The 19,735-nt window shown below is 39.8% G+C and overlaps 2 protein-coding genes across 2 annotated transcripts in view; one reads left to right on the top strand and one right to left on the bottom strand.

Annotated features, from left to right (window-relative positions):
* MTMR7 (myotubularin related protein 7) overlaps positions 1-19,685 on the bottom strand; it is a 45,164-nt gene extending 25,479 nt beyond the window's left edge. Inside the window, exons 1-3 of the mRNA XM_420686.8 lie at positions 19,591-19,685; positions 4,765-4,887; positions 3,847-4,009 (exon numbers count right to left, since the gene is read on the bottom strand). Coding sequence (XP_420686.5) covers positions 3,847-4,009; positions 4,765-4,887; positions 19,591-19,614 — 310 coding nt within the window. The 5' untranslated portion in view covers positions 19,615-19,685. The remainder of the gene's footprint in view (positions 1-3,846; positions 4,010-4,764; positions 4,888-19,590) is intronic.
* SLC7A2 (solute carrier family 7 member 2) overlaps positions 880-19,735 on the top strand; it is an 82,988-nt gene continuing 64,132 nt past the window's right edge. The window contains exon 1 of the mRNA XM_040699003.2: positions 880-1,146. The gene's annotated coding sequence lies outside the window, so the exon portion shown is untranslated. The remainder of the gene's footprint in view (positions 1,147-19,735) is intronic.

Raw genomic sequence — 19,735 nt, 5'->3', positions numbered from 1 at the left:
TGCCTAGCATACCAAATTACATCAGCTGCAGTTGCATATTACTACTACTGCTATTACTACTACTACTCTAATTATAGATGTCACTTTATAAGTTCAGTCGCAGTGCTGGCTGATTGCAATTTTTCCCACTCTACACAGTAGATAAAACTGGTGTTCTGCCAGCAAGACAAAAATTAAAGCCAGTTCTTTCAGTTTCATACAGACTATGGCAAATGCTTCTGCAGCTACCACTTAAAACAGGCAGGCCTTCTCAGTTGGTTCCTAGAAGAGCCACAATGACACAGAGGACCAAATGTTGGATTTCACTGCAACTTTTGGATTTCACTGAAAAGAGGAAAGGTTTCAAAAGGCCCCTGATCAGATTTAAGAAATTCAAACAGAACTGAAGGGCAAAATCAGGTCCCTGTAGTACGGAAAGAAGGGCCTCATAGCAAGAAAAGAGAAAGCAGCTTCACAAGGTAGACATAAGGGGCAAATAGAGATAGTTTATGTAGAGAGTATTAGAAAACAAGGGATTCCAAGCACTTTCACAGGCGCTAGGTCCAGAATAACAAGGAGAGTGAAGGCCATAAAGATAAGGACCGGAGAACAGCTCGAAAACATTTGGCAGAGAGGTGATTAGATGTCTGAAGTGCAAGCTGAAACCGGTTCGGGGGATGCCCCCCCCTTCGGGGTCAGAAGTTTGCAGCAAGGAAGACTACGAGCCTTCACGAGGAAGACTACGAGCCTTCATCATCACGACCTACCACACACATGCAGGGGGGGGAGGGACTATATGCTAATGGGTTCTCGGGAATGTAGTGAATATGTATCCGAATTCCTGTCAACTATTGATTATGTATTAGTTTCACCTATATCTATAGCACGATTTCTTCGGACGGTGTGTAAGTTTGGTGGAGCGATCCCCCTTGCACCAGGGTGTACGCGCGACACCAATAAACACATACCTGCTCTATATCCTTACTGGCTATAGGGTCTGATTTCCGCACGTCAGTTTTGGCACCCCAGATGGGACCCTCTCTGTTCAGCTGCAGGACTGGCTGAGAGGGGGGACGCCTTTGGCGCGTCCTGAGATTTCTCGGAAGGACTCCCTTTCCTCACCCAATCACTGCGAGAGCAGACAAGGACCATCGATCGGCGGACCAGGTATGTGAAAGGGAAAAGGGTTCCTGTAAGTCGTATGCGAGGAAAAGAGCAAGTGCTCTCCCTTTGGTGGTTGGTAGCAGGATCGGTCAGGGATGATCTTTCCTGCAGGTGCAGGATATAGTGGGTATCCTGACACATGGTATTTTGGGTGCTCCTAACTGTACTAGCAGGGGTTATTGGCTGTTTAATTCTTTTCCATCTGTTGCAAGTATTCGGTACCACATATTTGAGCTGTAACATACCTAACGCCGGCGTCATGTTTCATATTCCTACTCTTAGTGCCAGCATGAATGTGGTGTGAGTGAGTCCGGACGAAGCAAAAGTTGTCCTCTGTGTTGTTTGTTTGCATATGTTCCGTAAATTGGGGAAAAAAAACAGCACTATACTTTGTTTTAGTGTGTAAAAATTAGATCGGGACTGGTAGTCTGAGTTGCAGTTGTGAGGGGTGGGCAGAACATCACGGGTTGGTGCGGGGAGATTTAAGGTGGTAAAGGTAATTTGTGAAAAAGCAGTAAAATCATGGGGGGAGCTCAGGGGAAGGAAATCCCCAGACGCACTCCTTTGGGATGCATATTAGCACACTGGAGAGACATTGCAGGAGAACCAGGAGAAACTTTGAATAAGAAAACTTTGGTGAAGTACTGTAATCAGTGGTGGTCACTGTATAAGTTAGAGGACGGAGAAAAGTGGCCCCTGAATGGAACTATGAATTATAACACCACCCTACAGCTTATGTTATTTTTAAGAAGGGAGGGTAAATGGGATGAAGTTATATATGCAGACATGTTTTTCACTCTCCGAGATCATCCCGAGTGGCGAAAAGATTGTGGGATGGGTGTGCCGCATGACCCATTTGTATTAACTTTAGAGAAGGAGCGGCGTGAAAAGGGGGAGAATAAGGTTAAACGCTGCTGCTCATCCTGCAGCATTGGGCAACAATGCATGAAATTAGGTAACATCAGAAGAATTATTAGAACATTATCAGCCTCCTGTAGAAACACCACCCCGACAGGACGGGGCACAGGAAGGGGCGCAAGCGCCTCCCGGGGCACAGGATGGGGAGCAGGTGCCTCCAGGGGCACAAGCACCCTCCGAGGTGCAAGCACCCTCAGGGGCGCAGGAGCCTCCCAACTCCCCAATAGCTTCACGGACCCGGAGTCAACAACCTCTAATAATAGCCCCACTAAGGGAGGAACCAGTGCTAATCATCGTTTTCATCGTTTGATTTGGAAACCTGGAAATTGGTAGCCAAAGGTTATCGGAATGACCCACTGGGAGTAACGAGACACTTCCAGTTCTTAATAAGACAACACGAACCAGACTGGAGTGATATTCAGCTGCTAGTAGATCAGTTGACCGAGACAGAAAAGCAGTTAATTTTAAAGACAGCACAGACTCTGGTTGAAGACAGCATACGGGGCAGGGGTGAAGATGTTAAGGATCATTTTCCATTACAGAACCCTTATTGGGATCCAAACACAAGAGCAGGAAGGGAACGTCTAGGAATGTGTAGGGAATGGGTAGTGAAGGGGATGGAGAGGGCTATCCCCAAGACAATCAATTGGTCTAACCTATTTGCAGTCAGACAGGGTCCAAAAGAGTCACCATCTGAGTTTTTGGATAAGTTAAGGGACGCCATGAGAAAGCATACTCCCCTAGACCCTGGATCAGAGGATGGTATACAACAATTGGTATCACTATTTATAGGGCAGTCTGCAGGTGACATCAGAAGGAAGCTGCAGAAACTAAAAGCACCAGCTGCCCAAAATTTGGAGAGTTTGTTAGAGGAGGCATGGAGAGTGTTTAGTAACCGGGAAGAGGTAGAGAAGAGAAGGGAGAAAAGAATGCTAATAGCAGTCCTACAGGAAGCAAAGAGAGGTGAACAAAACAAAGTGCGAAAGCCTCTAGAAAAAGATCAGTGTGCTCACTGCAGGAAAAAGGGGCACTGGAAGAATGAATGCCCTCTAAAAAGGCAGGAGAGAAAAAGGGGGGCCTGGGCTAAGGTCCAAGCTCCTGTAGAGGAAGACTTGACGGGAACCGGGGAAATCTACCCTAGCAGATTCACTGGTTAAAATAAAGCTAGGGAGTAAACAGCATACCTGCTCTATATCCTTACTGGCTATAGGGTCTGATTTCCGCACGTGAGAACACATTCAAAATCTAGATAAGAGTAGTTCAAAACACAGGCAGTCCAGTAGAATAGATCAACTACTTGCTGCAATACATTTCATTGATTTTAACAAGCTTATGCACAGCACAGAAAGGGAAAATTCAGATCTTGATGTGGCCACTAAAGATATCATAAGACTTTTGTCACAATAGGAATATGAAATTTCACTAGATTTAGAGAGTTGTTAGCATTTTCCTAAATTCACACTTACACAAGGCAGCAGCTACTAATAAAATAGCATTATGATATATTTTACGGTCGGTGATCCCCTAGACTATCATTTTAAATAAAAGTTTGTGTCAAACATTATGGAATAAACCATTTATTATAGTGTGCATTCTTCATTGCTCCAGAAGTGATTATTTTATAATGCCTCTGTGCTCAGAGACCCCTCCTTTATCATAATGCATCTCTAATGAAGTCCTTTCTCTTAAACTGAAAAGAAGAGAGATGCACAGCTACACTTCACCTATTACATTCTCCCCATTCAAGAGGAGGATTCACTTTTGTGCTATGTTTCTTCCCCATACCTGGCCGTGCCAGACGTATTAGAGAGATGTAGACATCGTGGCAGTCTCGCTCCTGAGGGATGACCAGTTGGATGACCTGGAAGTTCTTGCAGCGGATCAGCAGTGGGCAACCTGTGGCAGTTGTGGCCTGTTTCTCAATGGAGGATATTTGGCTGTGGAGAACCTGCACGGGAATTGAAAATGATTCAAGTCTTCAAAAAGAAAAACAGTTGCTTGTAAAGATCTGCCAGGACACAGCAGCTTCCACTGCTGTTTCAGAAAATCCTCACACACGTCTTCTTGCATTTTTGTTCCAATCTCCAGCATCAGGCTCCAGAAGTGCCAGGTACATGACCTACAGACAAAGAAGCACTTCTGGAAACTTTCAGCTGCTCAGACATTAGCCTAGTCATGCTGTCCAAAGCCTTCTGTTTGATTGTTTGTTTGTTTTTAAATGTATGCTAACAGTCATCAGAAAAAGAGCTCTTTTGTCTACCTGTATAGTGAAAAGATGAACCAGCATCAGTTATATAAAACTAACTGAAGTCTCTTGGCTAAAATGTTGGTCCTGCTAACTGACAGAATGGAAGCACAGGGAGAGAGAGACAAGAGCTGACTGAGCCCAAGCAGTAATTCACTCTCTAAACAGCTGAACTTGACAGCAGTGGTTCCTTGGATAATCACAGCCAGTATTTATACAGTGAATACCCTTGCAGTACCCTGTGTTACCCTGTGTTGCAATAGCCAGAACCCACAGAAATTTTTTAAAAAAATTATCAAGCTGCAAAGGTTTTCAATTGGAATTTGACACACTACCCAGTGATAGAACCATCTGTATAAACTCATTTACTGTATTTAATGTACCTTGCAAGTTATTTTCAAATTACCATCAGTAAATTGCCATGCCTTTACAGCTAACCGAAAAAATTAAAATCATACCCAGGTTTCTTTACGAGTTTCAGAACCATTTTCCACAAATATGACATGAGTAGCTGTTAAGTACAGGGTTCCCACTGCAGCTTTTCTTGAAGACAAGCGATCAAGTAACCGTACATTTTCCACCTAAATAAAGAGAGGACAGATGAAAAAAAAGAGAAAAAAAATAGGCTATGGCATAGTATATTGTAGTGGCACATCAACATTCATATTTTGTCCATTACAAACACTGTGTTGTCATGCTAAGATAGATGTTTACCACCTAAACAGTACACAAATATATGGGAGATTGATCTACTTTCACAAGCAATAGAACTTAGGATTCACAGGACAGTTCAGGTTGGAACTCAGGAGGTCTTGAGTCCAGTTTCCTGGTCCAAGTGTGTCTGGTCTCTGAGGTTAGATCAGGTTGCCCAGGGCTTTACCCAGTTAGGTCTTGAAAATCTTCAAGGATGGAGCCTGTCCAACCTGTCTGGGTGACCTACTTCATTGCCAAACTGTTCTTACAGTGAAATTAATAGAGAAGTATGCCACAAGACAGAGTAGTACCAGAAGAACCACTGAATCCACTTAGTAAGGGCCACTAAGATGATCAGAGGGCTGGAGCACCTCTCCTATGAGAAAAGGTTGAGGGAACTGGGCTTGTTTAGCTTGGAGAAGAGAAGGCTCTGGGGAGACCTCATTGTGGCCTTCCAGTACTTGAAGGGAGCATATCAACAGGAGGGGGAACAGCTGTTTACCAGAGTGGATAGTGATAGGACAAGGGGGAATGGTTTTAGACTGAGACAGGGGAGGTTTAGATTGGATATTAGGAGGAAGTTTTTCCACCCAGAGGGTGGTGACGCACTGGAACAGGTTGCCCAAGGAGGTTGTGGATGCCCCATTCCTGGAGGCCAGGCTGGATGTGGCTCTGGGCAGCCTGGTTGTGGTTGTGTTGGTGTGGTTGGTGAGCCTGCACATAGCAGGGGGGTTGAAACTAGATGATCATTGTGGTCCTTTTCAACCCAGGCCATTCTATGATTCTTTAGTGCTATGTGTAGTAGTTATATTTTTAGCACTGGGGTCATGCCTACAAGCTTTTCTGAGGAAATTATTTTTACATTATTCTTTAAAAATGGCAAAGGTTGTTCAGACACATACCCTCCCCTTGAGCCCATCCTTCGTGATCCTTCCCACTAATATCAGCTGGAGGGTCAAAAATAAATCAAACACAGGAGTATCTCAAAATCAACAGTCAAGCTTGAACCAAATAATGTTGGAAGCTGCCTCACTATTGAAACAAAAAAATAAACATACTATCTCACACATAATATGAGAAAGTATAGCTAAAAGCATCTGAATCAGAAATGGTGTGTGTGTGAGAGAACGAAAAGATGCTTTTCCCATAAGATCTTCCCAGGGCCATATGAAAGGACAATCAGAAAAGTATTTATGTATGAGAAAATTTGATTATATTAAATGATTTAACTCCAGATCTAACTTAACATTCATTTTTCTTCCTCTTGTGGTACCTCTCTATCCAAACAGATGTTAGTAAAAGAGTTCAAAGAACTTCCCACTTTGTAAACCTTACCACAGCCCTATAATAGCATGGTAGAACCTGGCGTCCAGTCAAGCCTTTCCATAATCATCAGTGACACAAAGAAAGCTAAATTTAAAAAAATAATAATAGATTGAAGAAGAAGAGGGAAAAGTAGGAGGTGGAAGTGGTTGAGTGTATTTCTTCAATGGGCCTCACTTAGGCTTGCAGACAAGTATCCAGTGAGAGTTCATAAAATGTTTCAGAGTTTGTCCCTGTGGGCCTACTAGTGCTGACAGCAATGGACACATCTGGAAATGTTTGTCTTCAATCACTTTCCAACTGGAATCAAAGACTTAACACCCACAGTTTTGCCTCCTTGGACAAAAATGGATGTTCTCCCTTTGCAGCACTGCTGACAACAGGTACCTATGGCTTTTACACTGTTAATATATGGTACATGCCACTTTTTATAGGCATTTGATCTGAAGCAACCTAGTGTTCCTGACTGATAAGCTAGAAAGATAGATAAACAAGGTAGACAACGAATGGATTAAGAACTGTCTGTAACAATCAATAATTTGTTAACAGCAGCCTTAGTAGGTTTCCTACTGCAACCATTTTAAAACCAAAATTAGCAGCTTTTACTAAAAAAAAAAAAATGCCCTAGTTCAAACACATTAAACCAAAGAATGCTGATCATCAAGATCATACAATGTGCAGTAAATTACCAAAATGGTTTTATAATGCTGAAATCACACTGGAACACGTGATTTTCACCCACTGCTGCAAGAGAGCTTCAATACACTGCTCATCTCTTCTATATCCTCTCTTTGACTCTCCACTCAAGACTTGCAAGTTCTTATATATAGCCAGTTATTTTCAGGACCTGGAGCCAATAACTGCTGAAAAGATATGACTCCATTAAAATCAGAAGGGTTCTATTCTTGTGTTTGAAGTACAAAAGCTGACTGTGAGTGCTGTTCCAAGAAAATGGAGGAGGGCAAAAGAAAGTTAAAGACCACTCTTGGATTGAAATAAAGGCAACTTTGCATCAATTTTCTTAAAAACAGAGTGGGGTGCAACAAAAACAGAAAGAAGAAAGAGATCTGCAAAGTCATTTTCATTTTTAATAACACAGACTCCAGATTACGTTCACAGAAGCTTCCCACAAGACTCAGAAATGGGATGTAGTACTTCACGACAATTTTTCTCTCAGGTTTTAAGTAATTCCACCAAAATCACACAGTGAGCAGAGAGATGCCATCACCTAAGAACTGAACATTTGCAACATATTATCTAAACACATTGCGTTATTTTAAAAATAGGAACACTGTGGTTCTTAAAACAAACAAATGAAAAAAAACAGTTTGGTAGCAAAATGCTTAAAAATTAAACAATTAGCAAAACCAAGTTTCCCTCAAGGCCAGCTATAATCTGCTTTAAACAAAAATAAAACAGATAGAAAGCATGAATAAAGTCTTTTCCCAGGACCATCCACTTCAGAGGTCACGTATTGGGATAAGGAAGAATAGAAGGAACACAGCATTAACCCAAAACATTCAGTAATAAGACAAAAGGAAGATATAAAAAAGCACGCATCATAGAAACCAAAGATTTAGGCAGTGCCCCAAGTCTAAGAGGAACCCTCCAATAACAGTAAAAATAAGATTCACCTGGACAAAATCATGTCCCTGCTGTAAGTCCAGCCAAGGAGGGCACTGCTCTACAGGTCCTGGTCTTGCACAAGGAAGTGGTCACCCCAGATACCACCTACAAACTGAGGTACTTCAGGTTGTGACATAAGAAAAGCAGACACTCACAAAGCAGGGCAGAAGCTTGGGGCTGAATTTTCAGGTATCCAAATTATATCTTCTCCCTCCTCATCAATCAGAGTTGCATAACTGATTTTTCAAATCCAGATGAGGGGGAATTCCTTCACCTTTTCCAGGAGGCCAGCCTGCTGATAAAGACTGAGACTGACTCTCTCCTCCAGTTTTATCTATGGTTTGTTTGATTTATTATTCTTAATTATTCTGTATTATCTCACATTGCTTTTAATAAATCAGTTTTCTCCTATCTCAGTCAGGTTTCTTCCTCTTCCTTCCCCTTCTCCTGAGGGGAGAGAAGGGTCTTGTGTGATTAACACTTCAAACCACGACAAAAGACAATAGTTTCTGATAACCCTAATTGCATTTTAATTGCATGAATTTTGTCATACAACACTGACACTTGAAGCACCTGGTGAGAGTGATCCTCACATTTTGCTAGGTATTGTATGAACAAATATCCCTTCCTCTTGCTTATTTTGATTCAGCTGCACGATAGCATTTTGTGACCGAGATGGCAAACAACAAACATCGTTACTGCCGAAAAGGTAAATGAGAATTTTTTTGGTTTTAGAACTATCAATCCTAACTCCAAGTAATCTTGAGCTTTCTTGAAGGAAGCCCTCCAGGCCATCAACACTTCCCCCTACACATTGTTATTAACTTACTTTTATCAACAATTTTGTTATCAACATCATGAGACACTGCTGTATGCTCCTACAGCAAACTTTCATTTTTCCTATGCTGCGTAATCTAAATACTATCATCGGTATTTGCCTCCTCTGACACCTCCTCCCTTCTCAGTATCTTTCAAAACAGTTGTCAGTAAAACACTGCAGGCTGTTATGTATTTTCTTGGGTCTCTAGTGAGGAACATCCCTCACTGAAAAAATTGACTTTATTATTTGTTTCTTATTTTTTAACTAGTTATCACTGAGAGGTCCTTATGTCTTCATCCACGATGATTAAACTTCTCCAGGAGACTTTGATGAAGATCTGCATTCTGTCACATGGATTCATCCTAGTCCAGAGAAATTTAAAAGATTCTGGGTTTCTCTTTTTAATCATATATTCCCATGAATCTAAAGATTTAGAATGGCAGAGCAGCTCTTGCCAGTTTTCTTAGATTAGGTGTCTTTCTTTTTTTTTCTTGACTGGGATGCTTTTAAGCAACACACCGTGGTTACTGGCTTGACAGTTTTTTATTTGACCATGGTAATTTTTCACCATTTATTGTTTACAGTTTCTTATGAAATCTCTTCTAATAACGTGTTTATTGGTGACAAATCTTTCAACATATTCTTGATAGAATAGATATGGGCCTAAATACCTTTCCCCTTACTAGCCCTACTGATGTTCTGTCAAGATTTTGCCTTCTAAAAGACAGCTTGAAAAAGGCTTTACTACTAGATTTTTGCTGAGTTGTTCTTCAAAATCTCTTTTGGCTTGCTTTTTTTGTTTGTTTGTTTGTGTATTTATGTTCTATTTTCTTCATTTAGGCACAACTTCAAATTGAAAGAAGCCCTTTTATTTCTAAGAAAATAAGTTATTAAAATAAGAGACATCCTCTTACTCCCTTCCCCTGCTGGTTAGCTATGCAAATCTTATTTTCAACCTTTAAAGCCTTTTTCTGGAAGTTGGCTTGCAGTGAGTTTCCATATTTAAACAATCTTCACAACTCCCATAAACATTTAAACTTTTGGCTCTCATTCTCTCTAAAAAGTTTTCACAATTTTATGTACTTTCCTCTTTGAAGTTAAATATTTCCATGTTTAACATTTCCATGGGATATTCTCCCACTTCCTTTGCTATTTCAGGAATACTCAACCAAGCAGATTCATTGCTGTCACACAGAGGTTCCAGCTGTATTTTGAACCAGGTCTTTCTGTCACTGCTTAAGATCAGGTCCCAGATTTATTTAGAATTACACAGAATTACTTCCCCCCCCCCCCCAATAGCCTCTGCAAAAGCAATCATTCTAGATAAAATTGTAGGTGTTGTAAATCATATCTCCAGCAGTTATCCAACACCAATTTGGCAATGTTTTCCATTGCTACAGCATTTCCTGCCTCTGTGCCCTGTTAGATTTTGTCTAGGCCATCACAGGTGATGTGACAGCAAAGTTCCTTGCCTTTCCCATGTAACTTGCCACTGTGAGTAGCCTGTCACATTTATTATTTTTTTAATCAGTTTTCTAATGTGTTTATTACATCACCATTCTCACTTGTAACCAGTAAAACATTGGTTTCCACAAGTTTTTCCAGACTTAATATCTGTACAGAAACACAGACATTTGGACCAGTTGTCTATGATTCTTTTTTCTTCCTGTGTTTAAGTATAACCTCTTGGTAACTTCTGTTTATTTCAGAATATAGATTTTTTTTTCCTATGAACAGAAATTTTATGACACATTTCAGCATCCAAAGTATCAGATGTTTTCTGCATTCTAACAAGAGCCTCTCAGTTTTTCTTCAGTACTTACAAGTGCAATTCCTAATTAGCACTCCTACCAGGTTTGATAAAGGGCTGTTTGTTAGACAATGCAGCTGGCTGAGTTTTTAGCAGGCATTTATTCCCAATGACTTCAATGAGCACAGTAAGTACAATGAAATCCTCAAAATTTGGCTTGATAAAAAGTAGCATGATTCATTAATCTTGTATAATTCACCTGCAAGACATGCCAATCTGTGATGGCAGTATGAGAAAAATAAAGCACGTTTATTACTATCTTGCCTCTTGAAACACTTCATCATATTTAGCATCATTTCCAACAGGCAAGTCTACCTGGATTCAAAGTCTACCTGGATTCATCTACCCAACATTCTGATTCACTGTATGCAAGCAACACAAAGAGCCTTCAGGAGCAGCAAGGGTCCCTAAGCTCACAGGAGCTCATTCTAAAATGCTTGCTCCTCAGCTGGCATACATGGATTTCATCTGAGCTCCATCTGTGTTTCTCTGCCTAGTTTCCAGTCACTCAAACTTTCTGGAAAAGTAGTATCCAGAAAGAAAAAGAAAAGGAAGAAAAAAGTAAACTAACACCATCTTCAATTGTAGATTTCATTCGGCTTATCAAAGGATTCAGATAATGAGCCGTCTTCTCCGTCCTCCTAATCAGGAAAAGTAAGCCAAGTCAAACAACATCTTAAGTGGTCTACAGGGAACAGGAATGTGTTCATTTTTGCAAGAAGGGAACACAAATTGCAACGTTGCTGAATTTTCTATCCGAAAAGTAACAGCACAGTGAGAAATTGGTATTAATAATAGTTGAAAATAAACTAATTCAGTATTAGAGAAAGGCACCACACTAATTAAGCTCCAACTTTTTCTCCAAAACATGCTCCATGTTTTAATCTAAACTGAGGCAGACTTTATAGGAGAACATGTAAAATTATGTATGTACTGAAACACATCAGGAAAAAACGTGCTCACCACACACGTGGGCTTTGTCCAAAGTAAACACCTGGCAAGAAAGATCAGTACAGGGAATGACAAGTAAAGAATGGGGGGAAAGAAAAAAAAAAAAAAGCAAGAAGTAAACTGGGAGAGCTCAAGGAGAAAAACACAAGCACTAACCAAACCAGTCTGAGGAGTGGCATCTAAGTAAAAACATAAACAAATTATTTGGAGTCATTGCCTCCATCTTTCACTTTTGACTAATAACTGTGGTTCTCTGGACTTAAAGAAAAGACTGCCAAGAGATTTACTTCAATGATTACAACCCCTCACATGGAGACCAAACCCTCTTTTTTAATGTGCTACACAGATGACAGAAAAAAAGGAAGAAAAAAAAAAATAGAAGTTAAGGGGGACTCAAATTAAAAACAGATGGAAGGCATTTCTTACTCAGAGAATAAACATGACAAATGGCTTGCCAAGAGGTCATTCAAGAAAGAGATGTATTATTAGAGAAAAGCATGGCTCAAAGCTTTATTCAGGCACAACTTGTACCAGTTTCAATGGGACTCCCACCTAAGGAAGAACAACAAAGATATGGTCCTGAAATTGATCAGAAAAATTGCTATGCCAAAACATTATTTCTAAAATGACCCACGTACTCTAATTTGTTTTCATCTGTAGCACATATTACTTCTTGGAAAAGCTCTGGCTACATAGCTTATTTTTAAAAGCTTCTTGAACATGGTACCTTCATTCTTACTCCAACTTATTTAGGCAACTCTAGACATAGGACAACATCATAAAATTGCAGAAGTTACTGTTCCTTTTTCATGCTCCATGTGAGAAAGCTCTTCTTCCAGATAAATGAAGGATCTGTTTTTAGGGGGGGACACAGACTTGAGTCGGGGAAAAACAGAAGTAGCGTGACAAGTAAAACTGTCATGGAGTTTTACTTCCAGCACAGATGCTCTCTGTCTGTGGGTTTCCTTCCCACATAAGAGCTAAGCCTGCCATTGCTGAGTTATCTATTGCAATTTCAACTGCACATCTGGAAGGAGAATACAGGTGGAAAACCTATCCAGCATCTAAGAACCAAATTGCTCTACTCCTGCCCATCACCAAGCGGGGTCCGTTATTAATTCTTCCATTTCCCACCCACCAAAAAGGAGGAAGGCTGTGCAAACCCTCACAGTGAGGAGGATGTTACTAATTAAAGATAAGCAGGGAATCTCCTAGCTCAGAAAATCCTCTGGAGTTTCCTTCTTGTTCAATCAGATGAAATGTACTGCTTTGCAACAAGAGTCTAAGGAAGTGTCAGATAAAACCTGATCAAACACACTGACATATGAGAGTACAAAAGTGTGGAGGCATTTTTGATAGTTCAAGGGTATAGCAAGCACAATGATGCAATGACTTCAGTCACTGATTCTCTGAACATGAGTGAGTTTCCAAGGCTGTGAATGGTGCCTACCACCAAAAGATTTGATTGTGGGTTTGTTTTGGTCTGGAAAGTAAGGAAAGAGGGAACTGAAGTCTGGAAGCTCACAGTACACATCAGGCAGGGCCATGGGAACACTAGAGCATTACAGCAAATGCACAGGATCTGCAAGACAGATCAAGTTTCCAGCATGGTCTTGCAGGCTCTCCGTGTGCCAGCTCAACAGCCGCTATTTCATAACACTACTGCTGAAAAGCTTGCTCCAATGCCAAGGGATGGGGCTGGCTTAGGGTAGCACAGAGCCCTAGAAAGGCTTCTTCTTGTCCAGCCATGACTTCGCCTTTCCTCAGGCTCCTAGCCCGGGGGCTGCAGCTGTTTTCCCCACTCACCTTGCAATGTTACACACACAAGGAGAAATCAAATCTTGAGAACTAGCGACACAGCACTGACTGACTTCAGCACTGCAGGCACGCAAAAGCTAAAGGAAGAGCTTGTGCAAGCCAAAAGCCTGAGCCTAATGAGAAAAAAGGAGCACAGCTGGTATGGTTTGAGGCCAAGTGGAATATTTGAGCTTTCTTCACCCTGGATGACCTCAGCTATCCGTGTGTTTAGCATAATTCCCAAGAGTGGAAAAAATATAACATGCAAAAGACCAAATGCTACAACTATAAAGATGTTTTTTATCCACACAGGGAAAGTATAATGTTGTACTCACTAAACAAAATATATAATGAAATATCTTTTTTATAGTCCTGGAATGAGAAAAAGGAAAACAGAGCTGTCAACGAATTTTACTATTTAACGTGGTTTCTATTCTATTTCAATAAGAATGATAAAAACTGTAGTTGATCCATGTAACTTTTCTTTATTTTCATCATTGAAGAGATTTCTCAATCTGTAGCACAGAATCAGAAGGCCATATATGTCAAAAGAATAATCAAAAGCCAAAAATATGAAAATAACTAAATTTGAATAGACACCTTAAGGTCCTCAGGGCAAACCTGACAGGAGGGGGGAAAATATTCAAGAAAAATTTAAGCAAGCCTAATTCATTAAAGGATGAAGTAAAGCTGAAATTATGGAAAGAAGCTGAAAATGTTTTAAGGAATTGCTCACACATTAGCAAGAGCAAATTACCTAACAAATAGTTTGATTAAAAATATCTCATTGTCTGTTGCGATTTATAAAACATGGGAACTCAACACCATATTATCATATACATATAAGTAGCATTTGTATAATGGATGCAGTGAACTGTAGCCTATTATAAGAGTATAGAGCACTGCAATATGGTGCCTACACCACAGTACAAAGACAAAAATTACTGAGAAAAGAAGTGAGCAACTGATGAATTTCTTAAGTCAGCAAATCTTACTACATTTTCCAAAATTGTTTAGATTTACCTCTGAAAAAAATATAAAGAAGATTCTTGAATAAAGCAGTAATGTATAGCAGGGAGGAACAACTGTGCACAGAGCCAAAGAGCAACAAAGAAAAAAATGCAAACCAAAGAATTTCTTGCATACACATTGTTCTGCATATTGGGAATAGGCACATATATAAAACTCATGTTTCAAAAGTGGAAAAAAAACATCCAGAATCAAAAGGTTCTAATTCCAGAGGTAATGTAAAATAAAGAAAGCCAAGTGAAAAATAGAACTGCATGAACAAGAGCCAAAGAGCTGAATCCTGAGCCTCTTAAAACCAGAGTAACACCTTAATTGCCTTAAACAACCTTTGGATCGCTGGCTCCATCAGTGTTCTTGCATCAGCTCATAAATTTGGCAGCATTTTCCCATATGGATCATTCTTCTCTTCACTCTCTTCTGAACTGCTTTTCGGTTAGCATTCTGAATCAGATGTTTTGGTATTAGAAGCACTGTTCTCCTGATCTAGCACAACAGCTCCTTTGCTCACTTGAATAAGTCACTCACTTCACAAGGGTCAGTGTGCTCCTGAATTCACTCAATTAGATGTAATCAGTCAACATTAATTAGTTATTATTTAAATGGTCAGCTGTCCTACAGGCTCTTACTACTACACAGGCACAGAGATTTAAGATAATAAATACATGACATGTTTTAACCTATTTCACATAGAACTTCCAATAGGATGACCAAAGATTAAGAACAGACGAACAGATAAAGAGAGCCAAAATTAATGTTCTGTTTCTTTAGGAGAATGTATATTAATTAATTAATTAATATATCACTGTGAGATATATGAATCAGATTACAGAAACAAGGAAACAGTTGTAAGAGTAGAGACCAGATGAAGTTGATTATTTTAATAGAAAATGAAGAAAGTATTAATGCCAAAGTTTCTGCACCTTATTCACATAACTATCATAGAAGCACATACATATGAACAATAAAGGGTAACTAGAGAATATGAATCTTCTCTAATGAGATTCCAGAGATTCCTTTGGCTACGTGTACAGACCTTCTGCTCTTAAATCATATATCTAAAGCTAAGCATTAAAAATCTCATTCCATAAGTAGCAATGCCCCAAAGTAACCATAACTGAATAAATAAACTTCCACATAAGCAGAATAGTGAAATTTCAACTGAAACTGTTCTCAAAAGTTTTATTTGTAGTCCTCTGTAACAATCATGTTACTTGAAAACAGGATGAAGGGTATTGTCTACTGTCTCTCCAGAATAACTCTGTTTGGGCCAAATACATCTGCATTACAAATACATCCTGCTTAGCTGGGAAAATTCAGGAAAGAGAATGGCACAGAGGACTTTTGTGACTGAGGTGTGCTCTTCTGGGCCAAATCTGCTAAAACAAAAGGAAATACCACCCTACATAGTGCTAGAAATTAGTTTGGGAAAGTAAAATACTTGGTAGGATTCTTCATCATCATGAGAAATAGCAGTGTATCTTACAGTTTTCCTGAGAGTCATTGAAAAGAAATACCTCACTGCAACATCACAATAACAAAAGCACTTGAGCAACTCAAATCATCCCAAGTGTTGTGTTAACAAGAGATACTCAACCAAATGAATTCCTGAGTTAATTCCACTGAACACAGCTGCTACACCAGGGATAAAGATGATGTATTCTTTATTTTAAGAAGCCCATTCAATAATCCTGCTGCCAGTATACGAAGACAAATGATATGGAACAGTTGTAAATAAAATAAAGTGATTAGCAACAGTGCCTGAAGTCCCCCTATGAAATAAACATGTCTCTAGAGCCCTTATCTGTCTACCTGTTCATGGTTAAACATATCTCTACAGATGTTAACAAGATATGCTTCTTGTCTGTGTGGAAGTATTGTTTATTATTTTTTTTTTTATCACTGTTATAAGCAGTTCAACAAGTTTTGGGTTTTGGCAGTTATCCTAGACAAATCTTGCCGCTAAACCCATACTAATGGCTGACAGTGGCTTTACTCATTTTTAAAAGATTATTGGAATTATACATAACTTTATTTAGCTATGCGTGACAGTTAGCAACTTTTAAATACACTCAAATTACAGCCTTCATAAATAGGATGACATTTACATTGTGACATTTACATCACTGCTGCCTCTGTGTATTTGTACATGCACTCTCCACCTATAACATCATGGTAGAACAATGGCATTTAGTACATAAAAGACTGTATTAGACACTCAGCTATATACTGTCCAGAAGGGCTAAGGATACTGTTTAAAAAATAATGAAGAAAAGCTGTTTTGTCAAGTGGTTTCTATTTCTGCTATCGACTTGCTATTTTTGCTTACTAAGGAGAGAAGACAGTTAAACTCTTCAGAACTTGAATTTAAGGTATTATTGCCTTTTGGTGAAGGACTAGGCAATGTACCATTAGCAAAATTGTGTCAATAGCACATTGGAAGAACAGAACCACTGAGCAGGTGAATACACACATTTTGATGAGACTCAGAATCCTGCTGGAGCCCCGTGATGCTGCTGCATCAGTAAGGCTGACCCAGAGGACAAGATATATTTACAGTTCAGAAAAAGCTTTTGACAATCAAAGATTTTTAGAGAAATTAAGTTACCATGGCACTGGAGGAGAGACCCATTTACAGACTGAAAGCTGCTTAAAGTATAGGAAGCAGAGTAGGGCTTAATGGCATTTCTTTCAGGTTGGAGGCAAGTCAGCAGTGAAGTCCTACAACTTCTGAGAATGGTTTCACTCAACTTTATCAGTGCCCTGGAGAAAAGAGTAAGCAGTAAAATTCTCAAGTCTGTGGATGATAATAAGCTTTCTTGGACAGCTAAATGCTGTATTTGCAGCACAAGAACTCCAGAAGAGCCATGTGCAGGCAAAAGAGATGCAAACAAATATATATATGGTTTAGCTATGGCAAAAAAAAAACCCTACACCATGTCAACACAACCACTGATGGACTCAGAAACTATAGTTCCCACACAGGGAAGAGGTGCAGGGGTCATCGCTGACACTCCTCTGAAATTATCAGGAACATGTGATCAAGATTTATGATGAAGGCTTGGAGAAGGTGAAAATGAACTGTTATTCTCCAAATCCAGAAGCAAAGCCAGAAGCAAGGAGCACTGAATTAAACTTCTACTGCTGTGATCTTCTGCAACTTGATCCCACACAGGAAGAGGGTGTTAGCATGTCCAGAAAGGGCTTTGGCAAACACATGCTCAAGAGGTCCATAAAGGGACATGAATCAAACAAGGAAGGGATGGACGTGACCACAACAACTACAGACGCTGCAAGAGTGAAGAACGTAGCCAGGACCTCCTTCCACCACTGGAAGACACAGAGCAGTTACCTTAATGACCTATTCGTCCAGGTGACATGGAACTCCTCTCTGCTTCTGTTCGTTTCTTTTACTTAAATGACAGCTATGCTATATCAGATTTATTTTAAATATATGCAAACTATCATTCACTACTGTTTTATTTGAACTAAAATAAAAAACAATTGCTAATTATTTTGGCAACAATTGACATTACGTTTTTTATTGCCTTTTGAAAGACAAGCTTTTACTTGAGACAAGAACTTTGTTTTAATGTTGTATTAGCAAGTTCTGTAGTTTTCTAAGTATGGGATTTATCTTAATTTCCAGAATAGCTGGGAATCCTGGACAGTCACATTATTCTGAAATACAGGCTAAGGCAGTTGCTTATCAAGCTTTTCACTGGACAAAATCGAACAGAGTTGGGAAATGGGACACCAGAGACTAACACTCAACTCAGTGAGAATATATCTGTTCTTACCATTGCTGAGGTTGGAAAACATTTAACGTTGAATTTCAAATTATCAGTGAAAAAAATCACTAAAAACAAACAACTAAAAATAAACAGCACTGTTTTGGTGACTGATTTTCTCTTTTTTTTGAACAAGCAAAACAAAGATACCATTTCTGCTAGGTAAATGTAGATACACTGAGGCATCACTGTATTTGGGAGTAACTTGAGGGATTTATTTCAATACCTACTCATATTTAATGTCTTGGCTTTTCTGCATTTGTAGAAAGATTTCTTAAAGGGTTTAAAGGCACCTTTACATCCTGCCTTCTAAATTGCCTCATTCCAGAGACATAACTTCCAGCATAGTTACAAATATAAGGAGATGCCTGGAATAAAGGCTGCACAATCAGCTCCCACTGAGTATAATTTCCAGAGCAAGTTTTGAAACATCAGTGCCATGCTTTCACACAGCTGTCTTGATACTATGCATGTGCAAAACCTATTTCTGCAACATTTTAAGGCACGTTTGCAGAAAAAACTAACAGAAAAGCTTCCATTGTCCATAGTAGGTTTGCATTAAAAATAAGCATGAAGATTTATTTTTAGATTTTTTTTTGGCCTTATTAATCTGCTTTCATTATTTTTCACATTCAAGCTTTCAACATTTGGCTCGTGGCCGGAAGAACCACTTCAGTCAACTTCCACCGACCATCTCCTACCTGTGGTAGGACGATTCTTACTGTTCCGACATTCTGACATAAGAATGTGATGATTCTTAGTGTTCTGACATTCTTCCTTCCAAAAAAAAGCCAACGATAAACCATGAAATAAGAAGGAACAGATGCTATAAATACATATGTTCCTAATATATTTATTTTAGCACCTAAAGACACAAAAATCAAAGTCGAGTAAGGAGTCTCATCTGAAATTGAAATCAATGTGCTAGATACTGACAAAAAAACAAAACAAAACAAACAAACAAATAGGCACAAATCAAACACAAATAACTTTTTAACAGCTTTGGGGGGGCAGAGTGGAAGGAAATTAAAAAAAAAAGATAAGAATATATCCTATGCCCACTTCAAATTAGTATATTGTGGGAGTTCATTTTTAGTCGTTATTTCTATGTGTGTGCCAAAATTGTATCTCATTTTATAGAGCAAGATGGAAATTCTCTTAACAAACACAGGCTTCGCCTGCAGGAAAAAAATGGACTAAGAGAAGGACTACAGCATCAGTCTACAGAAACTAAACAAATTCATTACCAGATCTGACACTGGGATGAACACACCTTCATTCCGATTACCTACAAGCCACGGTCGGGGTCTGCAATTCGTTAAGGCAACTCAAACCCCCAGCCCGGCCCGCAGCACCCCCACCCCGGGGCAGCCGGGCGGGCCGCAGCACAGAATGGCCCTACAGCCGCAGCCCTGCCCGCCGCGGGGCTGCTCCCGCCCGAACCCACCTTGGGCATCCGGATGTGCTCCATGGCGGCAGCGGCGGCCGGGCGGCCCGGCTCCTCACGTCAGGCGGGCAGCCATGCGCACCTGGGCCCGTGCCGGCCTTTTATATTTATTTATTTATTGATTTATATTTTTATATCGATATAA

Source organism: Gallus gallus, chromosome 4 (genome assembly GCF_016699485.2).
Source record: "Gallus gallus isolate bGalGal1 chromosome 4, bGalGal1.mat.broiler.GRCg7b, whole genome shotgun sequence".
In the NCBI taxonomy this organism is placed as follows: Eukaryota; Metazoa; Chordata; class Aves; order Galliformes; family Phasianidae; genus Gallus; species Gallus gallus.
Note: the sequence above shows the minus strand (reverse complement) of the source record. Positions and strands in the feature narration are given on the sequence as shown.